This window comes from Sorex fumeus, unplaced genomic scaffold (genome assembly GCF_029834395.1).
Source record: "Sorex fumeus unplaced genomic scaffold, SorFum_2.1 ptg000044l, whole genome shotgun sequence".
Taxonomy (NCBI): domain Eukaryota; kingdom Metazoa; phylum Chordata; class Mammalia; order Eulipotyphla; family Soricidae; genus Sorex; species Sorex fumeus.
The window spans coordinates 61,907,047-61,924,656 of record NW_026606101.1 but is presented as its reverse complement, the minus strand read 5'-3'; the positions used below and the strand labels follow the sequence as shown (position 1 = coordinate 61,924,656).

The 17,610-nt window shown below is 53.0% G+C and overlaps 1 protein-coding gene across 1 annotated transcript in view; it reads left to right on the top strand.

Annotated features, from left to right (window-relative positions):
* The window catches only part of XXYLT1 (xyloside xylosyltransferase 1), an 87,804-nt gene extending 72,434 nt beyond the window's left edge, over positions 1–15,370 (top strand). The window contains exon 4 of the mRNA XM_056121340.1: positions 12,951–15,370. Coding sequence (XP_055977315.1) covers positions 12,951–13,347 — 397 coding nt within the window. The 3' untranslated portion in view covers positions 13,348–15,370. The remainder of the gene's footprint in view (positions 1–12,950) is intronic.
* The last annotated feature ends 2,240 nt before the right edge of the window (positions 15,371–17,610 follow it).

Sequence of the window (17,610 nt, the reverse complement as noted above, 5' to 3'; positions counted from 1 at the left end):
GGGACTAAACTTTCGCTTTGGCCACTACTGAGTGCTTTCTTTGGACCACGAGTCACCGGAGGGTTGCCCGGGTGGGGAAACTGTGATGCTAAGGACACAGAGAGCAAGGCAGTCGTGTGATCCCTGGCATGGCGCCTGCCAGGACCATGTGCCAGGGGTGTTGGATCACGCCAGGTACTGTGCCATGCACTCCCTATGGAGGCCAGGGGCTTGCTCCTCACACAAGTCCCCCAGCTCGGGTCTGAACATCACCCCCATTGCCCAGATGAGCAAATGGAGGCGCCGGTGGTTTTGATGCTCAAAGCTGGCCTTGGAGCCAGGAGGTACTGAGGTAAGCTCTACTGTCCCCCAGGTTCATGGAGCAGGTGGGTGGCGGGGGTTGCCTCTGAGCCATGGTGTTCAGAGGGGGGTACCCCCCATGGCAATGAGAGGAGCCCAGACTGCCCATGCGCCTCTAGGCCTGACCTGCATCGGGCCTGGGTGTCGGCCTGAGACAGGGAAGGTAGAAACGGGAGCCTTTTCTCTTCCAAGAGAAGAAGAGAGCAAACACGTGAGTTTGGACTGGAACCCGACCCTGCAGAAAGGCACCCGGGTCATCCGGCAGGAATCCTGCTGACCCAGTGGGGACTTCCCGTCCTGGGGGCGCCTGGGGACAGAGCCCCCGAGCCCCGTGGCCCTCTCCTTGCCCCCTCTCCCTCCTCCAGCCAGAGACCCCCTGGGCCTTGTTGTTTCAACTGCTTAGCAGTCATTGTTCTTGGAAGCCTGCCGGTGATCTCAGGACCTTTGAGAAGAGAACAAACAGCTAGGCAAACAGCGAGGCAGTTTTAAAGCGTTTGGGATTCTTGAGCAGCGTGGAACAAAGGAGGCCTTCGGGAGACTGCCCGCCTGGCCAGTCCCGCTCAGCTGCATGTGCAGAACATCTTAGAATCCTCTGTCCAGTACCAGGCACCTCTTGTGCGCGGAGCCCTACCTGACCGCGAATGGACACTCGTGGCTTTCGGTTCCCACCAGGAATTGCTGGTCCTGGTCTGTTCTTTGTGTCAAGCCGGAGAAAGTGGCTGGGGGTTATCCAGCGCCCCAATGGTTGGTTTTCTGCCGCTACCAGCTACTCCCTTGCGTGTCAGCTCCCTTTTGTTGCCTGGCTTCAGCAGGAACAATCGCACTGTAGGGATAGAGCGATCCAGAGAGCACCGGCAACTTCCCTTCCTGGAGCTCTGTGCCCGTGGAGATGCTTTGTCCGTGTGGACATGCTCCACTCCTTTCCCAGTGTGGAGATGCTTTGTGCGTGTCGCCAGAGGCCAACTGAGGATCCAGGCAGTGACGGAACCTGCTTGCTGCTGCCTCGTGGATACAAACAGAACTCCCCAAAGCGTGTTTGTTTTTTCACATTGATTTAACAGCTGGCGGTACTTGGGGCTTACCCGACTCTGCTCAGGGATCATACCTGACGGCATTCAGGGGCCCATGTGGGATGCCGGGGATTGAACCAGATCGGTCCCAGGAAAGGCAAGCACCCCTGCTGTGCTCTCTCTCCAGCGCTAAGAAACCGTATTTTAAAAATCTATTCTGTTTTCTTGGCTATCCTAAAACAAGAAACAATCCTAAACAATCTTTGTCCTTGGAAGCAATTTCTAGCATTGCTAGAACCTGGCACTGAAATTCCAGTCCTAGTTGTCTCTATGCAGCTTCTAGCATGTACCCCCAGTGCGCCAGTGACATCTGGAATGGCCTTTGCCAGCCACCATGTTCCACCGTCCCTTGTGTGGGAAGTGACTCACGAGACGCTAGTCTTGAGATCTGTCGGCATCTTCCCATTCCTCCCATCTCATCCTCCTCTGGACTCATCTGCATGAGTCCCCTTAAGGGCATGGCCTGCCTTGCCATGTGGAAGGTGCTTGGAGCTGGGGTGGACATTGGCTAGGCTAGAGCATGGGGCAGTTTGGTCTTCTGCAGGAGCTCTTTCAGAAACCGAAAGGGCCTTGGAACTTTCTCCCTTCCTGTGCCCCGCTCCTTCCCGTCCCCACTGCTCCTGAGAGGGATGGTGTCCATTGGTTCCTCAGGAGGACTCAGACCCTTAGGGTCTTGGCCTCTGTCCTCTCCAAGCCCACCTGACCCGCCATCATGAAACGCCTGCTCACCCCCCCCCCCCACCAAAAGGAGCTGAAGATATGTAGTCAAGATAAGAGAAAAGCTGGACTTGTGTCAGCCCTACCCTGCCTTCATGGGAGACAGGAAATGGTTTGTTTCCTGGACCCACAGGGGGTCAGACTTCAAGTAGAGAGCAGAAGTCTGCATGGGGCAAAGTTCAGCACAATGCAAACTAGAACAGCAAACACCTCACCAAAAAGCATATCTCAAAAAATAGTCCGTGTTGCCCTAAGTAGAGTGGATGTGCGCTCTGTCTCTGTCTCTGTCTCTGTCTCTGTCTCTGTCTCTGTCTCTCTCTCTCTCTCTCTCTCTCTCGTCCTGTGTGTGTGTGTGTGTGTGTGTGTGTGTGTGTGTGTGTGTGTGCAAAGAACTTCAAGCAGACACAATTAGGAGAAATTAAATAGCACTGTCTTCCCGTTGTTCATCGATCTGCTCAAGCAGGCCCAGTAACGTCTCCATTTTGAGACTTGTTACTGTGTTTGGCATATTGAATACTTCATGGGTAGCTTGCCAGGCTTTGCCATGCAGGCAAGATACTCTCAGTAGCTTGCTGGGCTCTTCGAGAAGGGTGGAGGAATCGAACCTGGCTCAGTCAGGCCGGCCACGTGCAAGGCAAATGCCCTACCGCTGTGCTATCGCTCCAGCCCAGAAATTATATATAGCCTCCCAAAAATCTTTCTCTGCATTTTTAGGCTTTCTCTTTTGAACACCTTTCTCTCTTGAACACTTTTCTCTCAATCTCTGTCTCTCTGTCTCTGTCTCATGTTAACACAAGCCACTGTTAACCATGGCCCAAGAACCACAGGGGTGACTCCCCAAAGTCTAAGGTTCCTGACCTTACTGCTGGAGGTGATAATAACAAGAACCAGTCCGTGATTTCTATAGGTGAGAAGCACAGAGGTGGGCCATGACTTGGCTACAGGGATTAGGAGCTTTTGGGACAGCTTCTAGGGAAAGGAGGAAATGGGTCCCATCTCATTTCCAAGTTGGCTCCTTGGGGGCAGTGGCGGAGGGATCTGCCCTTCCCACAGCCCTCTGAGTTGCGAGTGTGGTTGGGAGAGAGAAGGATAGCCCCCTCCCCCATTGTGACCTTTCTTTCATTCATCCATTAGCACAGGACCTGGAGTGTAGTGGAGGTAAAGGTTGTGAGGGAGGCAGACACTGAGTAATTGATCCATGGCTTTTGTTTTCTTTGTTTCCCGTCAGAGATCTGTACTAAATAATGCATTTTAGTCGCCTGGACTCTTGCCATACTTTTATCTGTGCTTCTGAAAATTCTCGGGGGCGGGGGAGGGGCTGAGAGATGGTCCAGAGGCTCAAGCCCTGGCACCACCTGACCACTGAGCACTCCCTGGTGTGGCCCTGGGGGCCTCCTGAGCATCATCAGGGTGACCTAGATATCCCAGCACTGCAGCATCCTCAGACTCCTGCGTTGAGCCCCAGATCCCCTGAACATCGTTTGGGACCCGCCCCCCACCATCACCAATAACAACAAAACCTAATTACACAATCATACACACCACTAAACACGTTTGTCTCTGTACACACTTTTAAAGCAAGTAATTGTTTTATAGAAATGGGATCACAGAGAACACTTACTGCCTCCTGCTTCTCTTGTCCATCAATAAATACTTTCAAGAAAAGTATACTGCGCACTTCACTTTCTATATTCCATAGAGGGTAGTCCATATTTTACCCCACTGTTTTTGTATCCACGGGCACTGAATTTATCTATGAGGGTTTTCTTTTTGGTTTTTGTTTTTTTTGTTGTTGTTGTTTGTTTGTTTTCAGTTTCACAAACATTCTTGTGTAGGTGGGTGAGGAGCTTTAGGACCGAGAACTTTCACTTTGCAGGGAGAGAAACCCTAGTAAGAGTGCTGAGCTGGTAGCCACAGTATTTTTATATCTGAAAGACATTTCCACATTTCCCCTCAGTGGAAGGTTGTAGCCATACCGAGCAGTACTCCGGGGCTGCTCGTCGTTCTGTGCTTGGGTTCACTCCCAGTGGTGCTCAGGGGATTCAGTGCTGCGAGATTGAACTTGGGTCAACCACAAATAATGCAAGTGTCTCAATCCCCATACTCTTTTTTCCCACCCACTCCCTCAAATGTAGTTTCCCCCAAAATAGAGTTTGTACCTAGTAGTCCAGAAGCATCTGAATTTCTCCAGCTTCACTGCATGAACTGTTCTTTCTGGCTATTGCCAAGCTTGGGCGGGTAGAAGAAAAGAACTTAGGCTGACTTAGATTTTCATTTCTCTGACTCCGGTTGAATCTGAGCTTCTTTCCTGACACTTCTCTGCCATGGGCATGGTTCTTCCACGAATTGCTTCTTCGGGTCCTTCATTTCTCTCCCAGGATCCTGGAAAGGGTGGACCCCACAAAACAGGTGTTTCCATAACCAGCCCCACACAGTTCTTCCCGCCCCACTTTTCTTTTCTGGGGCCTGTGGTTAGTCCACAGAAATGAAAATTGAAGTTATGTTTTCCCAAAGGCCCAGAAGAGGGGAAGGCGGGAAGGGAAGTCGTGAGCAGGTGGAGAGGCAAACTGGTACACAGTGAGCTCCTTCTACCTTGGGTGGCCCTGGGGAAGCCCCCTGCCTTCTTGGTGGCTTGAGTCTCAGTGGCATCTGCAGAGCAGGGGACAGGCATGAGTAAGGTGTGCAGAGCTGATGTCCAAGGAGCTTCAAGTCTTGCTCTCCAAGGATGGTTTCAAGATCAGAAGCCCAGAACCTGGCATACACAGGTTGGCACGTGCAGCTTTACACTACAGCCGCAGTCATGCCCACTAAACCGTAGCTGCAGTGAGCCCTCTCGGGAGCACAGCCCATGCCAGTGCCCACTCTGCAGAGGGACACGCTTGCCGTCTGCAGCCAGCTTCTGTTAGAGCAAGCAAACGTCTTATATGGACACATATCCCCCGCCCGGCCCTCACAGCCCCTGGAAGTGTGGAGTAAGGATTTCATCCCCATGAATTTTATTCCTTTGATGTGATTTTTTTTTCTTGTTAAAAAGAAACTCTTAGACAGCGTCTCTGTAGAGTCTGATGGTGTCCCCAGCTTGAAGGCGGCAGGAGCCCCTAAGCCATGCAAGGTCATTACCTTGAGGGCAGAATTAGGAGCCAATTACGGTCCGTGGGTTCATGCTTGGTCCCAGTTGGCAGATCCTGTGCCTGCTGCTGGCAGACACACCTTCCAGGAAGTGCGGGATATCACACCACACTTGCCTGGAGAAGTCTTCTGGCCAGGCAGCAGAGAAAATCCCGCTGTTTCCCGCTCCCTCTCTACCCTCTGGCTCCCTCTCCCCCTCACTTCTGCCTCTCTCTCTTTTTCTTGTTTTCTCTATGGCTTCCTCCATTTTTTCTCACTCCTTCAATGGGTTGAACTGTGTACCTCTCCCCACCCCCCACCTCCGATTTTCTGTGTCCAAAGCCCTAATCACCAGTACAACAAAATGTGCCCTCATTTGCCAAAAGCATCATTACAGATAATTTGTTGGGGGGTGAGACCAAGGGGGTGAGCTCCCCTATTCACTGGGGTCCTTAAGAACCAAGGGGATTGGGCTGCAGACACACCCCTCTGCACCCCACCCCTAGGATGTCAGCTGCAGATGAATTGGAGGTGATAGGGGCCTGCACATGCTCAGGGGTGGTCTCTCCTCTCCCACCGCGCCCCGGGAGGTGGCAGGTGAACTGACCCTTCTGGTGTTTGTGCTGGAAGCCGGCAGGGGCATCGCTTTGTGGGGGCGCCTTCCTTTCTAAAACTGCTCCTGTTCAAGTAGAGGTGTCTGCAGATGCCAGGGAGATCCGGGGAGATGTGAGCTTGGGGCCTGGGATGATTTAACACCCCGATTCGACCACTCTCTCGTTGTTTCATTTCCCCAAGACTCTGCTGCCTTCTTGATACATGGGAAATAATAATCTGCCTTTGAGGTGGCTGTAAAGACTGAAGAAAATAGTCATAAAGCCCCGAGTATGGTGCTTGATGCGCAGAGGAGAGAACTTGATGTCATGCCTGGTGCTTGGTGCCCAGTGAGAGTTGCCTTCACTATTAATAAACAGGAAATGGCTATGGGGAGCCTGTTGGAGAGGCAAGTCCTTGGATTAGCTTCTTCAAGTGTGTCTAGGTGTCCAGGTGTGTGTGTGCGTGTGTGTGTGTGTGTGTGTGTGTGTGTGTGTGTGTGTGTGTGTGGTGCCAGGGCGTGCTGTACTCCAGGTCCTCATACTATGAGGATATAACCACTGGGCTATATCCCTAGCCCCTGCTTTTAATAGACTATAGCCAGGATGGCTTTCTCTGCTCCCTCCTCTCTTCCATTTTTTCCCAGCGAGAAACAGATCCTAAATCTCAGCAAAGCCACACAGATGACGTTTTCCTTAGCCTCGACACAGAATAAGCTCTCGACTCCGGTTGCTGCATCTCATTCTTCATCAGACACTTACTTGCACAGGGTCATGGAGGTGGGTTTATCATAGATAATAGATTCCCTGCAGCGCCGTGACTGTGTCCAGACCAATAGTGCTGGCCTCACGGCCCCATGGCCACGAGCATGTGGAAAGCGAGTTCAGGGGCTTAGAGCTCCTGCATGCTGCTTCCTGAGCGGCTAGTTTGTCATCAGAACTGCGTGGCAGCTGCCCGTGTGTGCGTGCACATGTGAAGGTGTGTCTGCGTTGCCTGTACATGTCCGTGTGTGTGTATGTGCGTGCCTGCATGCACAGTTGTCTGCATTCTGGCATCAGCTCAGCTCAGCTCTATGCCAGTGCCAGGGACTGTCTCTCACTGGATATTGCTGCTATTCTGAACAGGGGCAGGGCTCAGGAATCATTCCCACTTCCTCTCACTCTCCACACACTTGTTCGAAGGGGGCACTGTGTGGGAAGTGCTACCCTTCACCCCTTCCCTGTGCACAGCTCAGGAGGGGGAGTGGAGGCAGAGCTGGGTACAGCCCCAGAGGGGACACTTTGCCCTCCGTGTGCATCCCCAAATCTGCTCTGCACCTCCAGGGCCAAGGGTTGCCTGGAGGAGCCCTGCCTGGTGGGCAGGAAACTTAAAGAACTTGGTTGGCACAGGTTTCTCGGCATCCCCGGAGGAGTGCAGCCAGGTGTGGGCTGACAGCCATCCCCGTCCTGCCTTTCGGCAGCCCTGGCATCGGCGGGGGGCAGAGCTTCTGTCTGGGTGACTGGCAGGGTCTGTGGGTCTCCCAAGACCTGGGGAGGCTGTGCCCAGGGCAGGCAGGTGGCCTGGTGCCTCCCTCTGGCTGGTCCAGCTCAGTCGGGACCTTTGCGTGCACCTCTGGGGTCCCTTCATGCCTCCTGGGACTGAGGTCTTGCAGGCGCCTCCCCAGAACTTGAGCTGCTCCAATCACCCCCAGATGTGTGGGGGGGGGGCATGTCTCCGAGGGTACAGGTATGTGAAGAGAAGATATGGGTCAGCTTGGATGCAGTTGAGGGCTGGATCTGTGGGGGCTGTTCATTCTCAGAAAAAGGGAGGACCCCAGAAGGCTCCAGGGCCATGCCCAGCAGAGACACACTGCCGGTGCCTTTGGAAGATGCCCTCACTCTCCCCCGGGAGCAGCTTGGACCAATGTCTAGCGGAATACCAGCTCTGCTCTGACTGTGAGAATTCCACGCTGCACCTTCGCTCCCCTCCTGGCTGTCAGTCGGCCTCCCTCCCCTCAGGCCTGGTGCTCGACCCACAAAGAACTGGCCAGCCTGGCTCCTCATGCAGTCTGGGTACCCCTTCCTGCAGACCTGGGCATCCGGCAAGGCAGCCTCAGTGAGTTGCTGCTTTTATGGAGAGCAGCTCAGATGGCAGGACCCCAGCAAGCCTGGTGGAGGGAGGGTGGGAGAGACTGTAGCAGAGGCAGCTAAGGGGGGATCTACTCCGGTGGGTGGGGTGGGGCGCAGCGGGCATGCAATCTTCCCCGGGAACTAGTGCAATGGTGCAGGAATGGTCAAGAGAAGGGGCCGCTGTGAGCGTGTCTGGAAGGAGCAGAAACAGATAAGTTTGCTCCCGGTTATCTGGGAAGAGAATGTGACTTTCCTCAGGCCATGCTGGTCCATGTCTCGGTTCCTTGAGGTCCCCCAGCCCCGTAGGGGGTTTGGAGAAATGTGGGCAGGAAGAGCCAGGAAGAGCGTGCACACACAGGAACGCTCACTTTGGCCTGCTCCAGAACCACTGAGCTGCGGCTGGTCTGCAGAGGGAGAAGGCCTGTTGGGTCGCCATCTCCTCGGGGGTCCAGGTGGGAGAGGGCCAGCAGGGCACCAGGCCAGCAGCACCAAGCTCAGTGCGAGGTGGGGGGGGGGGGTGGCTGCAGCCGCATGTCCTGTACCCAGCACTCAGGACAGAAACCTTCTCCCAAGCATCCCAAGCATGCGCCCTCCTCCTGACCACGCACCCCCTCCTGACCACACACCCTCCTCCCCAGCACGCACCTGCAGGTTGCTCCCAAATCCCCGATTTCCTTCTCCCTGTGTCTCCCTCCCCCACCCCCCCATGGCTGCTTCCCCACCCCGCCTGTCTGCTCCTCGCCCTGCCTTCCCCCTCCCAACCTCACCTCTGGTGATCCACCTTTAGTCCCTGGGAGACACTCAGCCTCCAGGTAAGTGTCCCCTCCTCAGACTTTCCTCCCAGAATGGTCCTGGTCTCCCTCCAGGTCCCTCCCCCCACCCAGACTGAAGGAGCCGTCCTTAGGGGGGATGCAAGTTCCTGAATGTGAGGTCATCCCATCTCAGCACAGACTGTGGCTTTTGGCTGGTCTGTGCCCGCCCAACCCAGAGCAGGCCTTTTGTGGGTTCCTTCTTTTTTCTTTTTGGGTCACACCCGGCGATGCTCAGGGGTTACTCCTGGCTCTGCACTCAGGATTGACTCCTAGTGGTGCTCGGGGGACCTTATGGGATGCTGGGAATCAAACCTGGGTTGGCCACATGCAAGGCAAATGCCCTAATAGCTGTGCTATCACCAACCCCACCCCAGTTTGTCTTAAACAGTGTTGATCTCTGGGGACGTGGACGCTCCATGCACCGTGGGGCTCGGTCTGCATCTCTGAATGAATAAGCATGCCGGTCTCTCCTGTGCATACACTCACTCACGCCTGCTGGCCACGCCCCTCTGAGCCCCCCCTACCCCTCCTGCCCAGCATGCTTGGAGGCTGGGGCGCAGAGGGGGCGCTAGCGTGCCCGCTCATCTGGGATGAGTTGTGTCTGTTGTTCGCCCCCTGGACATGCTGTCCAGCCCGGCACCTTTGGGGTGTGGGAGGAGACAGTTTGGGGGAATTTGCTCCCTCCCCTTCCTTTCAAAGGAGAGGACAACAGGCCGGCCAGGAGGAAGCCAGCTGCGTGGGGGTGGTGGGCGGTCCCGGGGGGAGCTGGTTGTTTGGGCAGGCTCGAGGCCAGGCCCTGGGTGCTCAGAGGGGCCGTTTAGACACAGCAGCTGGTTCGGTCTCATGCCTGGGCTGCCTGCAGAAATCAGAAAGAGGTGACGCGGGCGGTGGGAGGCAGAGGTGAAAGCGAGGGCTGGGGGCAGGAGGGAGGGCAAAGCCCTGTCCCGCCTTCTGGGCACTGAGGGCCTGCAGGCATGAGGCCAGCCCTGGGCCCACCCCAAAGGAGCCCAAGGCTTCTCACGGTCTCTGCATGCAGCCTGCTCTCCTTGCTGCCAGCCGGGCCCCAGCTGCAGCGCTGAGGGCGCCTTTGGGGCCAGTGGGGCTGAGAGCCGGGGAACCCATCTGTATCCATCCGCAGCCACCAGAGCCAAGTCTCCGCCCCCTCTCCGGAGTCTGTTCCTCCGACCCGTCCTGCAGGGACCCACAAAAGGCCTTGTTTTCTCCCCGGGTTGAACTCTGGATGACCAGCAGGGCCTTTTCCTCTGCAGGAGGCTTTTGATTGCTGGAATTGTGTGTGTGTGTGTGTGTGTGTGTGTGTGTGTGTGTGTGTGTGTGTGTGTGCTCGTGTGCGCACGTGCATACACACACACACACATACTGCTCACACTGCTTTGGAGAAAAGGTTTTATACACACACACACACACACACACACACACACACACACACTCACACACACTGCTCACACTGCTTTGGAGAAAAGGTTATGTCCCGGCCAAGACCCTGTGCCCCCCTCAGAGGAAGCCGGAGGGTTTCCATGTCTGCTGCAGCTGCTGCTGGCCGGGCCCTGGACAGCACGGCCCTGGACAGCACGGCCCTGGTCGGGCTTCCCCAGACAGGGCTCCCCTGCTCACCTAGTGTCCTCAGCACCCTGCATGGCCCAGTCCCTGATGGTCTCTCCACAGAGCCCTGCACTTTGGGCTTGGGGCCAAGGGGGTTGTGTGAGGGGTCTGGATTTCTCTGTGAGCCCCCACAGGGGTTGGGGGCTGCTAGAGAGAGGGACCCTGGGGGGTGACAACCCGCAGGCTTGGGCCGCTTGGCAGGGCAGCCAGTGGCCTCATGAGCTGTTTCCGTTTCCTGTGCCCCCCATTTCCTCCTGTTTCCCAGAGGTCTCTGCAGCTACAAGGGTTCCGTTCTGGAGTCTTGACTTCTTGCTTCCAGGTGCTTAGGGAACAGGGGACAGCCACATCCATACCCCCATTATACACTCTTCACTCTGAGGCTGGAACCCATAGGCGTGTGTGAGATTCCACCCTCCTTTTTTTTTGCTTTTGGAAATCCTGACACCACAGAGTCCCTGCCATTCCCCAGGGCATCCCTGGAGGCCTCTAAGCGCTGCTGCAGGTATGCCCTGCAGGGCCCAAGCGCATTGAATCTTCCAGTCCTTCTGTTGAACCACTGGACTGGTTGGTTGAGGACTGACTGTTAGTGGGGCTCCTAAGAACCACCTGGGACCACACCCCCAAAGTAAAAGATGGAGTCCCTTCTGAACACTTCCACATCAGGACCCCTCTGCTCTTCTCCCGGATGAGCCAAGGCAGCAGTGGGCGTGGAGGGGCTCCTCATGAACGAGGCTTATTTTAGAGCAGAAAAGGAGTTTGTTTCAGCCAGTGCGCTGCGGCTGCCTCTCCTTCCCAGCCATCCTCAGCATCGATCGCCCTGCTTTGCTCTCTCCTTTCCCCTTCAGGATCACAAAGACCAGGGTGAAAACTCTGCCTAGACTGTTTATATCCCCCTCCCACCTCCCTGTAATTAAAAAAACATTTTAATAAAATGTGGTATTTTTGACATAAACAACATACAAATAATACAAAATTGGGAAAGATGACCATGTTCTTTAAAAAACAACCCTCTAACTATGAAATATGAACTAATTTGGGGCTGGAGAGATAGCACAGTGGGTAGGGCATATGCCTTGCATGCAGCTGACCCGGGTTTGATTCCCAGCATCCTATATGGACCCTCAAGCACCACCAGGGGTGATTCCTGAGTGCAGAGCCAGGAGTAACACCTGTGCATCGCCACCGGGTGTGACCCAAAAAAGCAGACACACACACACACAAAATAAAATAAAAAAGAAATATGAACTAATTCAAAAGACCCAGAGTTCTGCAGCCCCAAACACCTTCTTAACTATTTATTTTTTTCCCACCTCACTTGTTTTAAAAGTAAAACTTGTTTAAAAATAAAAACAGGTTTTGTTTTTGTTTTTGAGTCACATCCAGCAAAGCTTTGGGGTTATTCCTGGTTCAGCCAGCACCCAGGAATTATTCCTGGCAGTGCTCGAAGGACCATACAAATGACAGGGACTGAATCCGGGTTGGCCATGTGCAACACAAGTGCCCTACCCACTGTACTATCACTCTGGCCCCTAGAAACAGACTTTAAAAAGAGAAGAGAATGGTCTATTTCAAAAGGGTCTTTTTCCTATTCCCAACTAGCAAGAGACAGAATCTTCAAGTTAAGATTTCACTGTATACCAGGTGCTACGGAATTATTCACAGCTGTGAAATTCCAACCCATTTCCTCCTTTGTTGTCAAATTTAAAAAGAAATAGTTTTAGGCATCGATTGTTGAAATCTTAAGATGTGGCTCAGTTGGAGAGCACTTGCCTCACAAGAAAGGCCCCAGTGGCCCCCAGCCCAGGTCAGGAGTGGCCCCTAAACACACATGGAATGATATGAACTCTGAGACCAGAATTCTGGTGGTTGCATCTGCTGATCACTAGCTGTGTGACACCCACTCTATGCCTCAGTTTCCTCGGTGGGGATGTCTTGTATTATCTCAGAAAGCACCCCGATTGCAGGGGTCATGAGGAGTGAATAGGATGGTGAGGGAAGAACCTGGAGAAGTCGTGCTTCCAGCTTCTGCATTCTTAGGGGTACAGCTTGCAAAAGGTCAACAGCGCCCTATTTAGAACCCCCCCCACCCAGCAGCTCTAGGGTAGCTTTTTTTCTTTACTAGGACCACTAATTTCAGCAGCCCATGACCTGTGCTTATATACCTCACCAATACCCGCCCCTGTTTCCGATTGGTTGCGATCGAAATTAACAAGTGTGTGAAAACCAATCAATTTGAGTTGTTACACAGACCAGCCAATCAGATCGCCTCCCTAAAGACCAATCAGTTTCCTGCTGACAATATCACCCGGATGTCTCCACTTCCTCTGTCAGCATGGGCGCTGTGCGGTGTGGTGAGAGAGGACAGTGATGAGTTGCCGTGGCAGAGAATGGTGGGAAGAACATGAACTTGGGTCAAGCTCAAGGTCTGCCTGCCACTTGCCGCTGGTAGGAGACACACTGTCTTCATCTTGGCCTGTAAAACGAGTGAAACGTCCCCTCCTCCCCTCCTGGCGGTGGCGAAGACCCAGACTCCCTTGCAGATGCATGCTGCTCCAAGCTGACCTGTGCTCTCTCCCTCCTCCCAGGCACACGTTCTGGCAGTTCCGCCAGGAGAACCCCAAGACCCAGGTCGGGGGCCCTCCGCCCGACGGGCTCCCTGGCTTCAACAGCGGGGTGATGCTGCTGAACCTGGAGGCCATGCGCCAGTCCTCGCTCTACAGCCACCTGCTGGAGCCCGGGCAGGTGCAGCGACTGGCCGACAAGTACCACTTCCGCGGCCACCTCGGGGACCAGGACTTCTTCACCATGATCGGCATGGAGCACCCGGAGCTCTTCCACGTGCTCGACTGCACCTGGAACCGGCAGCTGTGCACCTGGTGGAGGGACCACGGCTACAGCGATGTCTTCGACGCCTACTTCCGGTGCGAGGGCCATGTCAAGATCTACCACGGGAACTGCAACACCCCCATCCCCGAGGCCTAGGGCCGTGCCTGGCCCCTGAACCTGGGGTGGGTGGGTGGGGGAAGAGATGCGTACCTCTAAAACCGGCCCCACAGTGAACCCCGAAAGAGCCACTGTGGGGAGCGTCTGGGTGCTACAACTTTCCAACCCTGGGGTTCTGCTTTCTTAGTTTTGGTGGTGGCCAGTCGCACTGCCCTTATGGGCAACATGACAGACAGACAGACAGGGAGACGGGAAGTCTCCGGGTGCCTGGGAGCAAGCACTGGCAAAGAAGAAAAGACAGGAAGCCCACCCCTTGCTTACAGTTCCCAAAGAATGAAAATCTCTTTAAGACTCTGCCTTTTGGGGACCAAATAGAAATTGGTTTCCAGTGGGAAGCCTTCCATTGGAAATAACGGGGCCACTGAAGATCCTGAAAAGCTCTGGACGAGAGAGCCAGGGGCTGAGCCTGAGCCTCCAACCCGCGGGGAAGGGAGGCACGTGCTTGTCCCGGAAAGCTCCTGCTGGTAGAGGAGGGGAGAGAGTGTCTCTCTAGAGAGGTCTCACTGTGGGCGCCCTCAGTGTTCTCTGCCCACAACATTCCAGACCCTCATTACCCCGACTTCCTCCAGGCCAGCTCTGCATTGACCAGGCTGTGTCCGGACACCAACTAATCAAATCTTCCATTCTAGAGCACAGAGTTAGCAGACAGGCACTGGCATGGTCCCCCCCACCCCCCGCAGCCCCCCATGTAACGGGGAAGGGGTGCTTCGCTCAGCTCATCAACTTTTTCATCTCTTTGTAAAACCAGCCTGTTGTTGCATCATGGAGAAATTAGGGTGTCATTTCTTCATTCTTTTAAAGAATTGTGCTGTGTGTGTGGTGGTGGTGGTGGTGGGGCAAAGGGGGTGGGTGCTAGGAAGATAGTACGGGGGGTTAGAGCACATGCCCTGCCTTCACTCAGCCCTGGGTTCTATCTCCAATGCCTCCAAGCCTCTTGAGCCTCGCTGGGCCTGGCCTGGGGCCCCCTGAGCATTGCCAGGGTAGCCCTGCTGGTCTTGGGTGCAGCATGGCCCCAGCAGGGCTGAATTCTCGAGGCCTAGCACAGCAATGGGCATGGCTGGCTGAGTATTGCTGGGAGTAGCCCCCCAGTCCCCCAGAGAACTGCTTGGGAGTCTCCAGCCCCCACCCCTCGTTCCATAGGCAGGTGTGCTGTGAGTCACCTGCAGACAGGAAGCTGCCGGGGTCCATCCTGTGTAGCCCAGGGAGCCCCTCCAGGAAGCCATGTTGCAAGGTTCTCAGCTTATTTCCCTTTTAAAAATTATGTTTGCCACCAACGAGAATAGCTAATGAATCATTTAGAGAACATGATCTAGGATGTTCTCTGAGCACAGTGCCCTGCCACGGGGAAGGCCTCTGGCTCTGGAGAGGAGTACAGTCCCTCCACAACGGTGAACAGGGGGGCGTGCAGTGCCAAGGGCGTGTGCGAGAAGGTCACTGAGGGACAGCCAGGAGTCCCGATTCCAAGTGAGGATCTGTTTCATTCTGTGCATTGCAGGCCCACCCACCCCTGAGAGCAAAAAGCACCCCTCTCCTCTCGCCCTCCGCCCTGTGGCCTATTCCATACCATCGGCCCAGTGGGCTGGGGTCCACTGCTGTCCACACTCAGCCCCTGGCCCCCATACAACTGGCCTTTTCGCTTAGGTGCTTGATTTCCTGTTTTGAGCTACCAATTATTGAATGCTCTGTGCCAAGCACTGTCTCTCAGCAATTATATAGACTATCAATCATATTCATGAAAACCTCATGAAGGTAACTCATATTCTCAAATTTATTCCAAGTAAAAAATTGAAGACTGTGAACAGAGTCATTGTTTATCAGCATTTTTTAATAGAAAAGAGTTGAAAGCAGTTTTAAATGGGAAATAGATAAATAATGGATGTTGCATACATAGAAGGGAATACTTTAGCCATTAAAAACCATATTTTTGAAAAATATTTAATGCTTTGGGAAATGCTTCAATGTGTTATGAGGTAAAAATGCAAATAAAAGATGTATAGGGTCATTCTGTTTTTTTTTAATTATTTTTTTACGTGTGTATGTGGATATATTAAAAATGCTATTCTGCTTTATTCATTCAGTTCCTTTAAAAAGCTGTGTATTTCAATACAAATGCATTTAAGCAATAAGGATTTCAGTGGGTAAAAATAGTGGGTAACATGCTAGAGAATTTTAGGAACATAACATAATGATATTTTTCCATTTTATATATTTGTGTGTATATACATATACACACATCGTGGATGTATGTATATATACATACATACATATGCATTTACATGTATACATAATGGCATTAATGTCAATAATTGAAGATTCTCTAGTCATAAGTTTATTTTGTAATTGTAAGGACAGAATTAGAAACTGGTTGACCAAAATGGGCAAAAGCCAAACAAAATTTCTTCACAGACATTAAAAAATGCTTTTATTTGGGAACCATTGTTCACAATACTGTTAATGGTATGGTTTCATGCATAAAACATCCCAGCATCACACCCTCCACCAGAGTGTCCACTTCCCTTCCTTGTCCCTTTGCTCCCTGCCCATCCTATCCCCCCACCCTCCATAAGCTTGCTACTGAAGAGCAGTTCTCAGTTTCTGTTGCCTTTGGGCCTCTGTTGGTCCCCAACTATGCTTTGTTACATGCCACATATGAGAGCGATCATTCTCTGTCTGCCTCCTAACTTCACTCAGCATGATACTTTCCAGATCTATCCACGTAGCAGCAAATAGCATGACTTTGTCTTTTCTCATTTTGAGGACATCTATTCAGATGCTTCCCCTGCTGGGTCACCAGTGACCATGACCATGCAACTGCATGGTGAACCCTTCCCAGGAAGCCAGCAGAGCGCCTATGCTTCACCATCATGAAGGAGCTCTCTGGCCAGGCGGTAAGGGCAGGATCCTGACGGGGATGCCGTTACAGCCAGTGCTGCAGACAGCCATTGTGCAGGGCTTGGTGGGCCTCCTGAGGACATCTGCACTGAAACTTCCACTCTGCTGCCTGAGACTGCTTGCGTGGGCCAGTCTGGGGACGAGAATTCAGGTGCCTTTTCTCTTTGCTCATGTTTACTTCACCAGAGGCAACTAGTGATTGTTCATTGCCTTCATAACAAAGACGAGCAATGTTAGAGTTGGAGCTGCCCACCTTCCACCCGTCACAGGTACTGTCTAGCCACCTACAGCTAAATTCACCCCTGGCTTTGGTGAAGAAAACATACTGGGAGGCTCTGAGTTTTTTACTTTCTCTCTGGCTGCCCTAGTTCTCTAAATAAAAGCGATGTAACAATAGCATCTCCAGGCTCTGCTTTCATTTCTGAGACTGTCATCTTTGTGTGGGCTTAATGATGTCGCCTACGAAAAGCTTACAGGGTTTTTTGCCATGTCCTGTGCGGCTAAGTCAAACAGACTCCCAACAGTTTTTGAAGACATGTCTCTTGTATATGTGCCTAAATTAAACAAACAACAACAACAAAAATGACAGCATCCTAGCCAGGATGGAGTTCAGTGGTAGAAAATTCACCTTGGCTGTGTGAAGCCCTGAGTTCACATACCACATGGACCCTGAGTACCACTGGGAGCAATCCCCAAGCACCACACCAGGAATAGCTCCTGCACACCAACAGATGTGAACCTCCATGTCCCCATCCAGAAAACCTAAACTACTGCACCCCCCCCTTAACATCTCAGCAAGTCAAAGCATGATATGATTCAGAGGGTCCCCCCAACACTCGACACCCCAAGAGTGTGTGGATTAAGGGAGTAAGTGCAGCTTGCATCCAGAACCTCGTTTTGTTGCAGGCCAGACCTCTGCTCCTTCTAAGACTTCCTGGCCACTTTCAGCCTGGTAGGCTAAGGTTGGCTTCACATGGAGCCTGGCAGTGCAGATTGGCATGGGAGACAGATGAGACAGACATTAGAGACACCTGTCATGCAATCTGTGTTCTGTCCTCACTATCAGGTGGATCCTGGGAAAGCAAGGACACGTGACTGCAGTTTTTAACACATCATCAGTTCCCTCAAGGGAGCCTTGTAGAAAGCCCAGAGATTCATCAGAACTTGGGAAGCAGAGGTTAACTCACAGGTGCAAGGTGGCACCTCCCTGAGCTTCTTAGTAGACCAGTTGCTCCTAAGTCCTCCTTGTCCTGTCTCCTGGGACACTGAAAATTAAGTATGATAACCGCTAGGAAAATGTTTTCAGGGCCCTATATCCTATTCCTTCCCTCTCACTCAAATGTCACCTAT